This window comes from Thunnus albacares, chromosome 20, assembly GCF_914725855.1.
Source record: "Thunnus albacares chromosome 20, fThuAlb1.1, whole genome shotgun sequence".
Taxonomy (NCBI): domain Eukaryota; kingdom Metazoa; phylum Chordata; class Actinopteri; order Scombriformes; family Scombridae; genus Thunnus; species Thunnus albacares.
In genome coordinates this window covers 11476049-11489787 of record NC_058125.1, presented here as the reverse complement: position 1 = coordinate 11489787, position 13739 = coordinate 11476049, and the positions used below count along the sequence as shown (strand labels likewise).

General features: G+C 40.3%; 1 protein-coding gene across 4 annotated transcripts; it reads left to right on the top strand.

Annotated features, from left to right (window-relative positions):
• Positions 1-2527: 2527 nt before the first annotated feature.
• On the top strand, positions 2528-12239 carry tbc1d24 (TBC1 domain family, member 24). 4 transcript variants are annotated; one of them, XM_044338269.1, is made up of 8 exons: positions 2528-2630; positions 5390-6500; positions 7292-7297; positions 7532-7690; positions 8119-8182; positions 9496-9591; positions 10360-10606; positions 10919-12239. In XM_044338269.1, the coding sequence occupies exons 2-8, from the start codon at positions 5515-5517 to the stop codon at positions 11071-11073; spliced, it is 1713 nt and encodes a 570-aa protein (XP_044194204.1). In that variant the 5' UTR covers positions 2528-2630; positions 5390-5514; the 3' UTR covers positions 11074-12239. The 4 variants fall into 4 exon arrangements, with proteins under 4 accessions (XP_044194204.1, XP_044194207.1, XP_044194205.1 ...); XM_044338270.1 differs by lacking the exon at positions 2528-2630 and adding an exon at positions 2637-2824; XM_044338271.1 differs by lacking the exon at positions 2528-2630 and adding an exon at positions 2875-3391.
• Positions 12240-13739: the final 1500 nt, after the last annotated feature.

Sequence of the window (13739 nt, the reverse complement as noted above, 5' to 3'; positions counted from 1 at the left end):
TCAAGAACGCTTCTGTAAAGATCATGAGAACCAACATGCAGCAATAATTAGAAGGATGACAGATCACAGCCCCATACAGCATGCCAGAAGCTTCCACACCACTTAACTCATTAAGAACATCCCATTTGAACAGAGAGACAGAGTTGGACATACATCATATGTCACTCTGAGCAGGGAGTGTGCCAATTTCTGACAAAATAGGCCAAGAGTAGAATTAGCAGGTGACCTAAAGGCCCATATGTCACACCTTCCCTTCTCACAACAAGTACGCAGCCACAACATTGAACCCTGATTGGCTGACAGCAGCAGCTCCTTTAAGTCAGTTGGGGTAAACCTGCGAGGACCTGGGAGGAGGTTTTCCGGTGATACACTGATCAAACCATATTTGACATTGGAAGTCATCCCTTCTGGCTGCTATTAGACTTGATAGCTCATCTACTGTTTATGGAGAGAGATTTCTGACCATTAAAGGTGCAACTTAAGATTATAAAACTGATTGTCTCTTGATACTTTTGTTATTAATCTGATCATTCCTGCTGTACTTGCCCTATTCCATAATCAGTTATTCATACATTCCTATCTGGCAGCTGCGCAGTGCAACTAACTAACTAAGTCTGGAACAGTTGCAGATTTAGTGCCTTGCTCAAGGACAGTTGAGAGGTGATACAATTGCACATTCTCTTTGCCTGCCCACAATTGGTCAGTTCAAGGGCTCTTTCTTGCTATAAATCCAATTATTGAATGTAACTTGGTGTATTTAGTTGTTGAGTTTTCTTTGTGTGTCCAACAATCTCACAAATCTTTGTTCTGTTGGAATGAAACCTAACTTAATGGCACACAGCTGATAGGAGACCACTACTCTAGCTGGTCCAACCTTTATGAGTAAATTCTAAATTTAATCTCTCAGGATTGGTCAGATTATACAGGCATCATACAGCATTCCAGATCCTTCCATAAAATACTGCCAGTCTTGTGTGATACATGTGTACAGAATGTACTGTATGTACAAACAAATCTGTACATATCTGTATTCCTCTGTGCATGTGTGCATTCATGTGCGCATTTGTGTGTACATGAGATGTGGTTAGGTGGGAGGGAGATGGAGGACGGGGTGGGGTTGGTCATCGGAGTGATGTCATGCAGCATGTGGGTGCGGAAGGATTTGATGAGCATAAACCTCCATAAGCTAGGACCTAAAGGCTTACTGGCTTTACACCCATCTGTCCTCTCTCTCTCACACACACACAAGCACACACAAGAGACACAGAGACGATGACAATCCTTCATACTCACTCACCTCTTTTCTCATTTTTCCTCAACCTCTTTTACAATCACGCTCACGCATATACACACATGTATGTACACACCCCGACACACATAACCAACATTTGCATACACACACACACTATCTGGCTGTGGGCTCAGTTTGATCCAAATGTTTCAGATTGTGTATGCAAATGAAATATGAAATCATTCTAATAAATATGGTGTTCCTGACTGTTTCATGTGACATGCTGCTTTCCTCTTTCTAACACATTTCTGTGTCACATAAATCAGCACAAGCTGTTAAAGAGGTTGTGGACACTTGTTTGGCTATGTTTCAAGTGAGACAAATCACAATCAATATCATGCAGGACACCAATACTATATAATGGTATTTAATGCTGTGATATAGATGGGTTTCACAAGTAGTATTTGGATGGGAAACAACACGTGTGTTATGCACAATAGAATATTATTACAGTAACAGTTGAACTTGCACAGAATTTGCAGCTCTTTCCTTCCTGTGGCACTAGTACAAAATAGGTTGTTTTAAATGAGGACATAAAAAACATGAGCCGTGTTGAGGAGGGACAAGATAAGGCCGAACATCATTCTACCCTGAGTTGTTCTGGAAGATGGTTCCACAATTTAATTATCAGTAATAGCTGTCATGTGTTGGGCGGTTGTGTCTTGGCGGTTGCTTTGAGTACAGCACAAAGGCAGGGTTTGTTGCTCTTGCTAGGGTACTTCCTGTCCTGTCCCATTGCCATCACTCCCTTGACATAGCAAGTCTGGAAGTAAACAAGGCAAATCAGATACTGTGATCTGTCATGCAACCTCTACATAGTCACAGCAGTGTAACCTGGCATCTAGAAAAGGAAACACCACCACAAATTGATAATATTTGTTTGGGAGTTTTTCTTTGATGTACAATTATCATCTCTATCATATTTTGGTGTTTTTATATCTTGTGGTATTCCTGCAATACTCCAGTCAGCTATAATATTTTATGAAAGTGTATAGATATTTGTATGTGACATAGTAGTTGATGTAGCCCTGTGTAATTGACATCATGATTATTATGTGTATTTTAATCTAGTCTTCCTCATTCTGAGCCTTTGAATCCTGACACCAAGGCTAGGCAAGTTTTCCTGAGAAAAAAACAAGATCCCATCCTTTTTTATGAATTAACCAAAGCGTACAAACAAGTGGCTGTAAACAGTATATATTTAACCAGCCCACCTGAGCCCCTCTCTGCAGCTCCAGCAGCATCACGCTGACCGTGACCGGGCGTAGAAGAACTGCGCATGCCCGAGTCAACTTAATATGAATGCTGCTTCACGTCTCAAGACATCTCACACATCCAGGTAGGAGTAACGTCAGTTTATCTGTTGACAGTTATGTATCATTCGCTTACCCGTCTTCAGTCTTGTGCAGTGACGGTAATGTTTATTCCTGTGACCGGCGTTCAGTTTTGCATGCATCGGTTTTCCACAAATTCAAGCTGAAATCTCTCCATATCAACAAACTCCAAGACAGCCTGCGGACAAATTCATTTTTGGTTGGTAACATTGATGCTAGCTAGTGCTGCAGCGTTAGCAAACATATTTTACTGGGTTATTTTTTGGTGTTCGTCAATATTTGCATGGCTTCGTGTCTGTCTTGCTTGTTGGGCTGCTGGGCAGCTAGTTGTGTGTGTCTGGTTAAGATTTCGTTAGCTGCGGAAATGCAGTGACAGGATGACAGGGGCAGCTTGCGGCCAGCTAACGCTAGCGATGCTAACTTGGCAAGTGTGAATGGAAAAGGGTGTATGAGATTTACTCGGGCGGTAATGTATACCCTGTGACCAGTGTGCACCGGCTTCCTCTACTGTTAGCTACTATCACCTCAGCTAGCTAGCTAGTTTATTCGATAGTCAACATAGGTGAGACAGCTCTGCATGCATTTGCAGCTGTGTCCACTGAGCGTTGGCATAACTGTAGTCAAAGAGGGAACAAGGTGTTACTCTCTGTAACCACCGTTAGCCATTTCTGTGGTCATGTCATTGTATCTGCATTTGCTGAGCCTGTAAGGAAAACATGTCAATCATTGATTCGGCCACACTAACGGTCTGTCCACTGTTGCAGAGGTAAAGTTAAATGTGGTAGCTCCAGTAAGCTTTCATTTAAAGCTAGTAGTCAGTTTCCTTTCCCGTTCATTACCTTAGTATTTAAATCTAATTTGCAATAGATTAGTCGTGTAAGGATAAGTAACTGAGAGCATTAAATGTATTCTGGTTGTAATCTTAATTTTTTGTAAAGAAATGGAACAAAATGCATGAACACATACCAATGAAAGCTATTTATTGCTTATGCAGTGTCATATAAATATATATAATGTAGTTGCCAACCTACTGTCATTCCTCATCTGCATCTATAGGTCGCAAATATTGTTGAGCTTATATAGCCTAGTATAATGGCCAAAGGGACAATCATATCATGGCAAAATGCAGTAACTGTAAACCAATTAAATCCTGAGGGTGAAAACAAGACTCAGTGAAGATATCCATTGATATTTCTTGGTCCTGGACCAGGCTTAATCCTTGCCCTGAAACCAGCCCCAAAAGTGCAGTCAAAATATTTTTAAGGTTTTTTTTAAATGTAAAGTGTGTAGGAATCTTGTGAATGAGGATGTAAAGCATAACACCTTCTAGTGCTTTAATAACCCTACAGGCCTGACCTTTAACAAGGTGCCTTTAGTCATCATCCAAAACCAGAACTCTTGGTTCCGGTGTGGACTATGGCACAGATTGTGTGTGGTCTAGACACTAATTCATTATGTAAGGAGGTCAGGTAACTTCTGTATGAGCAATTACATCAGAGGAACCATGTTACTGTACTCTACAGAACCAGAGCTCCAACACCCTCTGGACTCTTGTTGTTCATGCCAAGAATTCCTGTACAGTATATAATGTTAAGTTGTCATCATGGGATAAGTGGACTCAGTTATTTAATTATCAGCACTAAGGTTTAAAGGCTGACCAATTGAACCTCATGGCAGCTATCCTTGTTGGCTTGCTTTTGGTAATTACATCTGGTGTAAACAGGAAAACATAGGTAAACATATCTTCTATCAAAGTAGTTCATGTACAGGCTTATCATAAATGTTTTTTTCTTGCAGCATATTGGTGTACACCTCCATGTGACTTGTTGGAGGCCAGCGTGAAATGATCAGATGATTTTTATAGCTGCAGTTTTCAGTATATTGCAAGTGATCTTTGGACATGCATCTCCATGTGACTTGTTCAAAAACAGTGTGAAAAGATTTGATGATTGCATGACAACCATTCTCTGTATACTGTGTATTGCAAGTGATCTTTGGACATGCCGCTCCATATGTCCTCTGGGAAAGTATCACTGTAAAATGATTATATGACAGTCAATTATATAACATATAGTATTATAAGTATACTGAGATTTAACTTTTACTATGTCCAAAAACTTATTTCCCTCACCACTAGAGATCCCAACAGTTGCGTGTTGCTTTAATATAAAACTTCGCCTGGTCAATTAAATAGGTCCAAGATATTTTTGTTCATCAAAGGTCATCTGAAGTTGTTTTTGTGGCTGTCATATGGAATCACTAAGATAGCCTTGCGCTGCATTCCATTCAAGCTTCGGATTTATTTTCACTTCAGACGTAAGAAATGCATGATGTACATAGTTTTATATATCTGAAGATCTGTGCCAGAGCATAAATTGGGTTAGTGAAATTGGCTAATGTTGTTTTGCAGCACAGATTTACTGTGACCAGTTAGTAATAAATCCCTCATGGTAGCACATCCCTATGTGTCCATGTGTTATCCTTAGCTAATTTATATAATTAGTCTAGGAGGTAGCCAACTATATAGAAACAGGTTTGTAAGACTTAACTAAAGACTCAGGTTTGTGGGTTTAGGAGATTATAGAACATGTTTGATACTGCTCAGTAGAAACATACAGTAGAAAACTGAATTTTGATCATGCTCACGTCATCCTGACTGAGTGTTATTTGGCTCTACAACAATTTTGTAATCACTGTTTTCTTTTGTTGTTGTTGTAAATAACTGACTCACTCATTTCCTCTTTTTCGCTTTTGTGTTTTCCAGTAGTCATCATGGGCAGTTAAGAAAAATAGGCTAGTTATCTGCTGTGTGGAGGACAGAAGTTTAGTAATACCCCTGGAGCGCCCTCCTCTATTCCCACTCAGGCAGTCCAGCAAGTTTCCAGCACCATGGCTGAAGAAGACTATGGCAGCTTTGTGGACTGGAACCAGATGGGGGACCTGGCCAAGAGCAGCGGACCCACCAAGGTGGACTGTAAGGACCTGAAAGAGTTCAAACAGATGGCTCGGCAGGGTTACTGGTCCAAGAACCACAAACTGCGAGCACAAGTCTACCAGCAGCTCATCAAAGCCATTCCCTGCCGTACAGTAACCCCAGATGCAGAAGTATATCGTGACATTATGGGAAATGCAGCTACTAAGAAGCCCTCCCACATCCCGCTGCCCGAGTTTGTGGATGGAAGTCCTGTGCCACACTATTGCCTGAAGGCAGAGGCAATATCCTCAGCCCATCAGGTTATCAACTGCCTGGCTGGACAGTTTCCAGACATCTCCCACTGCCCATCACTTCCAGCTGTTACTTCATTGCTCCTGCACTTCAGTGTAGATGAAGCTCAGTGTTTTGAGCACGTCAGCCGCATACTTGCCTGCAACGAACCAGGCAAACGACTGCTGGACCAGACGTTCCTGGCCTATGAGTCTAGCAGCATGACTTTCGGTGATCTGGCCAACAAGTACTGCACAGCCGCCCACAAACTGATTGTGGCCACAGCCCAGGATGTCCTGGAAGTCTATTCAGACTGGCAGCGCTGGGTGCTCGGCGACCTGCCCTTTACCCACGTGGTCAGGGTCCTGGATGTCTACCTGGTGGAGGGCTACAAGATTCTGTACCGTGTGGCTATAGCCTTGCTCAAGTTCTATCGCAAGCACAAGGCAGGAGCCCAGGGGGGGCAGGGGAACCAGCAGCAGCAAGATTCAGGCAGAGTCAGGGCGGACATTCAGACATTTGTCAAAGGCATTGGCTCCACTGTCACACCCGACAAATTACTAGAGAAGGCCTTCTCCATCCGTCTCTTCAGCCGTAAGGAGATCACTCTGCTGCAGCTCACAAATGAAAAGTCCCTGCAGCAGAAAGGAATCACTGTCAAGCAGAAGCGGTATAGTCAATAATTTGATTTTTAGTTTATAACTAGTCTGCTTCTAGTGGGCTTAAATTGCAAACCGCCTACATATCTAGCATCATATCTGTCTTCTATACACATCTTAGCATTATCGCATTTGAAAATTATTCAGCTCTGATAGACATTTGGCAGATTTTTACAGCCACATTTTGATATAAAACTGAAAGATTTAGACATTTGACAGAGACTTTTTGACTTTTTATTCAAAATACAAAGCAACCTCATTCTTACAATGAGACCAATCACAGTCTTGGTGCCACTACTTCTTGTGAGGATGCAATGTTTGGAAATTATAATAATTTTAATATAACATATAAATCCACAGATTTGAGATGACAGGGACAAAGTAAGAGTCCCTAATAGCAATTGCTCCAGTTAAAATGGACAGTCTTGAACATGATTAAACATAAGACGCACTTCCTGTACTATAAATTAAATCACAGTGGTATGCACAGAATGAGAGGAATGCAATGGTAAAATAGTACATGACTTGTTTGGACCACATGTGCAGACAACAGAATACATGATAGATTACAATAGATTCATTACTCAAGCAGTTTCATTTCCTTCTTTGGCTAGAATGTCCTAGTTTTTGAAGGTTTTAAGTATGGCACACTATTGGGAATGGTTTAAGTTGCTCTTGTATCTTTGTCTCAAATTCTGTCCTTTTTTTCCTTTCTGTTTGGTTTGTGCCACATTTTTCCATCCACCATCTTCTGTCTCATCTGCACTCCATTCCTGTGTTTCCTACATTGGTTCTTTTACAGTCCTAGGTGGGTTCTGTTCTCTGTGCTCCTTTCCAGATCCATTTTTAGTTTTGTCAAATAATGCAAATTTATTCTCAGAATAAATATGAAGTTACATTTACAATTTTCCACAATTTTACATTCACGCCATCATCAGCTTTGAAGCTTTACTGATTTAATGGTTATGCATCACCAGCTGTGTGATCTGCCTCTCATTTCTCTCCATCTCTTCCTGTGCCCATATTTCTCGGGTGTCTCCAGGCGGAACGTGCAGCTGGCACTTAACCCAGACACCTTTTCCTCAGAGATCGTCAGTGCCAAGGAGATGCGGGACATCTGGTCGTGGATCCCTGAGCGCTTTGCCCTGTGCCAACCACAGCTCCTTTTCACCACTACCACCCATGGTTGTAGTCTGAACAGGTACATTGACCAGTGCTCACCTGAACATTAACCCACATTAAACCCACACAAACGCCAGACTTATTTGGTTAAATCTGTTCTATACACAGAACAGATTCTGTTTGTGGTAACCAGCATATCTGCTTTTATTGTCATGCATTTCTTATGGCAATAAAGATATTGTCATTTAGCACTTCTTTCACCTTCCTGTTGGTTCTATTTCTATAATGGAACAGAGGTAATTAAGTCTTGTAATAAAGTAATTAAGAAGCCCTTGGCTGAGAGTTTTGTTCTATATTTAACCAGTGCCTCACTTCACTGTACATGCATGTGTGCTTTAGTAAATCTAGCCATTGCATAACCCATGAAATATGCTACATCCTTAGATTCAGTATTGGGTGTTTATTCAGTATGTTGCAATGAATTAAACTACTTACATTTTCCTCCAGATTCTACTCACATTGTGAAGGCCACGAACCCACTCTGCTCCTCATCCGGACCACAGATGGCGATGTAAGCTTAAATTTTAAGAGTACTCTACTAATTTAGCACTGCAGTCTTATAACATTGTCAGACTCACAATGGGCAGTGGTTTAAAAAAAGAATTGTAATTGATCCAGCAGAACCAGAGATATCATCTGTTTTTTATTCCATGCATTTTACTTCATTACCCACAATGCAACTCAACCTCCGTCAGTTTGGTTGCTACAGAGGTTTGGTAACCTCACCTCTTTATAAGTCCGCACCCCCAGAATTTTTTTCCAATGATATCACTTTGAGGCAGTTTATCAGATTTCGCACAGCTCCTTGTGGAGCCACAAAAGGCTTTATACAACTTTTTTCACATGTACAGTAGTACTCTCTAAGACTTGTTAACAGACTAATGTGTAGAGTTACCCTTTTAAAGTGTTTTGTTGGAGGGAATTGAGGATGTACATTATTAGGATTTTAAAAAAGGATATTACATAGGATACTTCAGATATTTTGCCAAGACTGATGCAGCTCAGATCAGAGAACCATTTTAATATTCAGGTTTTTCCACCTGATTGTTATGGATAGCCAATATGCAAGACATTGAATAACAAAACAATTGCAAAACATTGAAAGCATTGAGACGAAATGCAAAAGAATCATACAATAAAAAGACATTTAAATACATTAAATACACAAAACTGAAAGCTGTCTCTCCATGTTTAGTTCTGACTCTAGGGACAGAAAGCAGGCCTGTCATAGATGACCTGAGAGGTCTGGATGGTTCATAACGTTGGGACAGAAATACTGTGATATTTAAGGTGTAAAGTGTAATCAAAACAGAACAGTATCGGTATCACTCGGAAACTATTTTCTGTCTCAGACACTTCCTATTTCACTCTTAGTTTCAGTCAAATGGTGTTTATGCTAGTAAATGGGTCTTGCTGACTGCAGCTGCACTCATGGTTTGCCAGCAAAATCCACCTGAACAAAGCTTATCATCGCATCTGGTCTGTACTACACGCTCTTCCGCACTGACCTACACATGGCATCTAGTCAGTGATGTTCTTTTCTCTCAATAACCAGAGGGAGCCACAGTCGCTTTCCGCATTACAAAATAGACTCAGATTGCGTTCTTGTCCCGGGCTCTGTTGGTGTCAAAGGGCATGATTACACACGTGCCATATGATTGGATTATGGTGCTACAAAGGGATTTCAGCACGAACATTGGCAGCTTACAGATACCAATCCTCCACTTGTTGGAACTGTGGTGTATTTTAGAGAATAGAGAAGTCAGTGCAGATGAGCAAATCATAGAGATGAATTCATGCCAGACAAAACTTTTTTTGCTGCAGGTATGTGGAGCCTTCCTGTCCACAGACTGGGAGGAGCGGAAGAGAGGAGGCAACAAATTGAGCTTCTTCGGCACAGGGGAGTGCTTCGTCTTCAGGGTAAGTTCATTTTCAGTATCTTGGTTTACTAGCTTCCTTTCAGTAAAAAATATTTTAAATGTATTATAGAAGCTTTTTAGCTATCATATAAATATAAGGGATTTTTTTCCATTTTGAGCAGTACCACACTACAGCCACCAGAGGGTACTATCCACTCTGATTTCAGTGTCACTGGCTTAAATTGGTATCTCAGGCTCCCATTTGAAAAGCCTGCCTAGTAGGTCACACTTCACCATACAAAGATTGCCATCTCTTTCTCTGCAAAAATAAACACACACCATCACTTCCTGTGATGGTGCAGCATTCAGCTTGAGTCTTCATAACACCTGGGCTAGAAATAGCAAAACAGACTGGTCTCTAATGCCTTCTGCATGAATTATTTACTTGGCTGTCTGTGTTCTTGTACACAACTGTGGGCTGTCTGAACCTGCACGCCATAAAACACCATCAGCTCACGCACTCATACTTAAGCACACACAGATCGGAAACTCCTGTAACCCGATCGAGTAGTATCTGACCAGGCCCTCACCTGACACCCGAGCAAGACAGAATCAGCTCAGACTGATGTCTATCAGAGGATAGGAGGGGAAGACGGAGGGATTAATGGCATATATTCTTTGCCTTAGCATAATATTGTTGTTATCTGTTATATATTTCTGTTTATGTGATGTACAGTACTATAACTCTATTTAATGTGTGATGCTCAGTTGTGTGATTGATGATGAATGCCTCATAGTAGTAACCTAACAGCTTTGTTTGCCTTGCCAGATGAAGCCAGAGATGGAGCGCTATGAGTGGGTGGTGATCCGCCACCCTGAGCTAGCCTCCTCCATCAAGAACCAGGGCCAGGAGGACACGGCCTCCCCTGAGGGCCAAAACTCAGACGGCAATAGCTTGCAGCAGCCAGACAAACCTGCCGGAGAGCTGTCACCCTTCCTCTCCGCCCGCCACTTTAACCTTAACTCCAAGAATACTTCCATGTTCATGGCTGGAAACTTTGACTCCATCATAGTGGGTGAGTGGAAGATATTTGTCTATGTGTACTTTGCATTTCCGGTCCCTTTTTGGGTGGTTAGTGTTCTTTTGCCTGAGGTAACTGTTCAAATGTTGATGATTTTCAGTTACACTGCACATGTAAAACGTGGGAACACATTAATTATGGGATTTTTAAAGTTAGCCTTTAACCTCATCGAACACACGTTGATATAAAAATATACTGTAAAACTTACTGTAAAATCTTTTTAAGTGAAATTTGTTTGTAGAAATGCAGCCATTGCATTTATTAACTTATCACTGAAAAAATCTCTGTGCTCTTCTGTTTGATCAGGGGGAGGTGACGGCAACGCTCTCTACATTGACTCTGAGCTGAACCACGGGCGTACTGGCAGGTGCGCCACCTTTGACAACCCGCCCCTGTGTGCAGAGAGCTTCCAGGTTGCTCTGCTAGAAGTGTGGGGCTTCCAGGATGCCATGGCTTCATAATGCTGTACACACAAACATACATGTTCATCAGTACATCATACATACATGGACACATATGTGCATTGCAATGCACACAGAATTTAACACTTAAACACATTAAAGCAGAAAGTCATGATATAAAAAGTCCAGCAAGGTGTTTGAGGTTGAAAAACACAGATATGCAATCAGAACTACATCCGTCCTGCAAATTCATATGATTAAGTATTTTTTATTTATTAATGCAGTTAATCCTGATTTCCACACATGAAAAAATTTGTGATATTTTTTGTTTTCTGTTTATTTTTGTATTTACAGATTTGTATCATGTTGTATCACTAATTATGTTAATTGTCTGCTAATATCAAGTTTTTTTTCAGGATAAACTCTAGACATTCTATATCTAAAGGGTTTTTTTTATGTCGGCTGTGATGTGTACATGTGCATACTGAGCTGAAACTGTTGAATTTCTGAATGTAAATTTGGTCTTCTATGTCGTGTGGTTTAGCTCAATCTGCCAAATTTACAGTAAACAAGCTCTGCAGTCCTTAAAAATATTATTTACCAGGCCATGTTGTAAACCGAGGTTTACTATGAAATATGTGAAGTCAAGTGTTCATTTGGTGAGAAGTGTTTTTTAAATGTCGGAATACTGAGATTAAGATGTAGTGAAGCGGTACCAGGTCAGCTGGGGTTTTGGTCAGGTCCTATTGTATTTTCTCAAACTTTTTGATTAATTGTACACATGTGGGAGATCTGTGAAATGAATTAATGTGGTAAATGTTTGTGAATATCAGTGGTGATTTTGAGTGTTGCCATTTTGCACCATATGTATGTTAAAGCTTTCATTTGAATGAGTGGTTCCTTTGTATGAATATTCAGGTGAATATCAGTGCAAACATTTTTAAAGAAAAAAACTCAAGAGGTGTTTTTGGTTTACAAATAACAGAGATAAATGCAGTTCGTTCATCCTTTTCTTCCACTTACCATTTCCCTGTTACTTCCGTCCTTTCCAGTCTTCAGATAGTAACAAAAGAAGTCCAAAATTGTGGCCTATTTGGCAAAGTGTTCTCTGGGTTATACAACCTTGAATATTTGTATTTGTATGTTGAAATATGTGCTCTGGTGAAATATTAAGCAACTACAGATGTATTCTACATGTGAAAATACAGCAAAGCGCTTCCAGTAGAGCAACTGACTCCCTCTTTGTTGTTTTATTGTAATGCTCCTCACTGGCTCTGCCTTTTTTCTTCCACATCTATCACATCTCTGTCGCTGCAAAGAGAGAGTTACATTTCTTCGGACTGTCACAGAAGTGTGCCAGATGCCTTTCAAAGTCAGCTGACCGTGAATCTACCCCCCCCTAATCCCCATCTTGTTTTTTTTCTCTACCTCTAGTAGTCACAGCTAGTACTCCTGTTCCCAAAGTTTCTTTTCTATTTACATAACAAAAATGCCATCTATTTCCTTTAATAGTGTAGTATAACCCATGTCATAAAATTATTTTTTTTCTCGTTGCTGTGAGAGATTCTCTTCCATCTAACTTTTTAGCATCTTAAAGTAATTCAAACCTTGTGTTTCTAATTTTTAAATGACATTTTCAAACATCTCTCCTTTTAAAGAAAAAACATGCATATAGTTTGTTTCAATATTAAGACTACAAAGTCCAGCCTATTTTAAATGTACAATAGTTAAGGGTAGATACATGAAATGACAATGTAGTAATTTAATATCTGTAGGTCTGGGTCTAAAACACCAACTGGTGTGACTACTAGATTACTCATACATGATTCTTATGATTCTTAAAGCAGCAGGTCTATTTTTTGTTCAGATGTCTTTGAGGAAGTTTCTGACATTGAACTGCATGACTGGAAAATAGTCCGCAGAAATTAGTCAGATATACTTAAAAATATACCTTAAGAAGGCTGCTATATTTAACTGTCAGGTATATTACAGGATTCAGTTTGTTAAAATCATTGTTGGATTTCAATCAGCGCTAACAGAAAAATAAGCCCCATCACAGACACAGTATTTTGTATTGTTGTATATTGCTATATATCTACTGTGTATTTTTACAGATTCAGTAACTAGCAACTAAAATCCTGGCCTTTCATTAAACATGTTAGTGTTAAAGCATTCCATGTCAATCGCTGTCAATACATTAAAGCTCAGCTAAAATGTACAGCCAATTCATTTGCAATGGGTGTGGTGCAGCCTAATGCATTTGGGAAAAATGTATCTTAGAGGGCAAAGTGGTGGAGTAATTCCTTCTTTACAGTAAGTGGCATTGACTCTGTCTTGCCAAGACTGCTGTTCATTCAGGATTCACACTTGCTAATCGCACATGCACGTCTATATTTAGCTGCTCCTTTGGGTGTTGGTCTGGCGCATCTCCTGAAAACCATGCTTTCCAGCCTCAAGAAGTAAGATGCTTAAGTATTTAACCCTACACTGAGATGGGTCTCCTTGACCAGCCCCCCGCCACCTCAGATAACAAGGAGCTGTGGACAGGGGATTATGAAGCAGATTAAACTGGTGGTCAAATATAGTTTTTATTCACAGATTGACTGCTGTAATGTGGTCACAATGATACTGAACAGGTCACAAATTGGGGTTATGGGCTGTTTTATCTGTCCTTCAAAAGCCAGATTAAGTAAATTATAAAGATTTTTACTCTTGTTTAGAGGCTA

Bases quoted from the DNA above. Each gene is read 5' to 3' on its own strand.
- tbc1d24 (XM_044338269.1), top strand. From the start codon at position 5,515: ATGGCTGAAGAAGACTATGGCAGCTTTGTGGACTGGAACCAGATGGGG. The intron at 9,592-10,359 runs GTAAGTTCATTT...TTGCCTTGCCAG, and splicing joins GGGAGTGCTTCGTCTTCAGG to ATGAAGCCAGAGATGGAGCG. The intron at 10,607-10,918 runs GTGAGTGGAAGA...CTGTTTGATCAG, and splicing joins CTTTGACTCCATCATAGTGG to GGGGAGGTGACGGCAACGCT.